The sequence below is a fragment of the Numida meleagris genome, unplaced genomic scaffold (genome assembly GCF_002078875.1).
Source record: "Numida meleagris isolate 19003 breed g44 Domestic line unplaced genomic scaffold, NumMel1.0 unplaced_Scaffold376, whole genome shotgun sequence".
Classification (NCBI taxonomy): Eukaryota; Metazoa; Chordata; class Aves; order Galliformes; family Numididae; genus Numida; species Numida meleagris.
The window spans coordinates 91,989-94,034 of record NW_018364600.1 but is presented as its reverse complement, the minus strand read 5'-3'; the positions used below and the strand labels follow the sequence as shown (position 1 = coordinate 94,034).

The following is a 2,046-nucleotide window of genomic DNA, read 5'->3' as shown; positions in this document are numbered from 1 at the left end:
AGGATGGAGCAAGGGCAGAATTGCAATCATAAACTTCAAAAGAGCACATCTTAGGTTCCTCAGAAAGCCAGGTGGCAGAAGATGGAAACTGCCCTGGAGGGGAAACAGTGCAGGAAAGCTGGCTCATCTTTGCCGACAGCCTCCTCAAAGCAAAGACAAGCCCACTCCAGTGTGCAAGCACATGAGACAGACACTAGCATTTACTCACATGGAGCACCACTCTGNTGGCATGTCTCAATGCAGGTGGTGATATCTGCTCTCACAGAGGGTCTTTGCTGGAGAAGGGTAGGCTTGTAGCTGGTAGCAGTACTGACTTGTGGATCCACTCAGCCATAGGCAGCTTGGCAAAATCTGGGCCAGGCAGAAGCTCTGTAGAAGATGCTACAGCTGCAGGGGGACACTCTACCTGTAGTCCATACACAGGTACTGCTGGTCACTGCCCTCTGAATCTGGAGGTTGAATGCAGGGGAAATGGAGTAGGGACAGGATGCCATCAAATATGAGACAAATATGCCTTCCCTGATCCTGATGGCCTTTGGGAACATCTTTCTCTGAGCCTTCTTCCCCACCACAGCTCCACCCAAACCAAGAGGAACCCCCTTCCCAGAGAGCTTGTGGGACTTGTGACTTCCTTGGGCCTCCACCATGCACAGAGATCCTCTCCTGACGATGTGAAGGAGACCTGCGTAAGGAGAAACACAGCGAAGAAGGGACTGATGGCCGTTGTTGGTGGAGGAATGTCTAGGAATGTCTTCTGCTACAAGGGTCAGTGCCAGAAAAAAGGAATGTCTGCAGTGTTGACTGCCTCCAGTACCTGAAGGAGTGATGGAGTCTCTTCAGCTAATTCCACCCAAAAGCATGACATTTCTCCTTGGGTCATCTATATGAAGGTGAATGAAAACACATGATGGACAGAATAAATGATGCAGAAAACATTTAATAAGTGTGAGGAGGGAAATGAAGTCAATCCAAGCAGAGGCTCTCTGTGCAGCAAGCAGCAGGAGCAGACAAGAATCTGTTCCCATTTCCTATGGCAGCGCTGCCACAGAGCCCTGTCTCCCAGACCAGTGTTGTAGAGAGGCAAGATCACTCAGGGCTCATTCTGGGGGTTATTAACAGAGATCTCAAAGGAGAAAAGACAATAATGATATGAGAAAGGAAGAGTGAGTGAAAGAGAGTATCAGTAGACCTTCTCCATGTTGTCAGAGACTCCAGGCTGGCCTGTACATGCCTGTCTTGCAGGGCAAATACAGCACCACAACATTGGTTCTTCTGTCCAGAGCCATGTTCAGAGTTCCTGGGCATCCTTGTCTTGGTCAGTGTTCAGCATCTTTAGCAGGGGTTGCACCTTCTGCCACAGTAGCGGTTGGAAATGCAGGAGAGGTCAAGGCCCCCCGAGGTGATGGGCACGCCCTCAGAGCTGAGGATGCTGCCAACAGCAGCAGAGGTGGAGGATCCCACGGCAGTGTTCTGTGGGAAGGAGCTGAGGATGGGTCCGGGCAGGGTCACCACCACAGGAGAGGGCTGGATGACAATGGTGGAGTTCTGGCACTGCCTGACACAGGGCTCATTGCAGCTGCTGGCCAGAGGGGTGGGGCCACATGGCTGACATGGCTGGCACTGGTCACAGCAGGACATGTCTTGAGGTTGGAGGTACACCTGGGAGAGAGAGCAGGGAGGAAGCAGAACATGGGGATGCATGAGGAGCAGCATATCACCACACTATGAGAGAATGAATGCACGTGCAGTGCTGCGACCTGAAGACAGCTCAGGGATGTCCAAGGGATTCTTCGTCTCATTCTCACAGAGCCCAGTTGGAGCCTCTGTTACCTATCCAGCTACTGCCTGCACCCTAGCCCACAAGCCACCTCCTTACAGGCCCAGCCTCCTCCCATGACAAACATTCTCCCCACTTTCCTCTCTCATGACAAGTAGAGCCATGCATGGAACAGAGCTAATAGCAGCTGAGAGTTCCAGTGAGCTCAGACCTCGGTTTGGAGCAGGAGGAGTACAAGAAGGGGCTTCACACTCACCTGGTTCCCAAGA

General features: G+C 52.1%; 1 protein-coding gene across 1 annotated transcript; it reads right to left on the bottom strand.

Annotated features, from left to right (window-relative positions):
* Positions 1–236: 236 nt before the first annotated feature.
* Positions 237–2,015, bottom strand: LOC110391469 (feather keratin Cos1-1/Cos1-3/Cos2-1-like). The gene has a single exon (XM_021383359.1). It carries the CDS (start codon positions 1,711–1,713, stop codon positions 1,333–1,335), a length of 381 nt encoding a protein of 126 aa, XP_021239034.1. The 5' UTR covers positions 1,714–2,015; the 3' UTR covers positions 237–1,332.
* Positions 2,016–2,046: the final 31 nt, after the last annotated feature.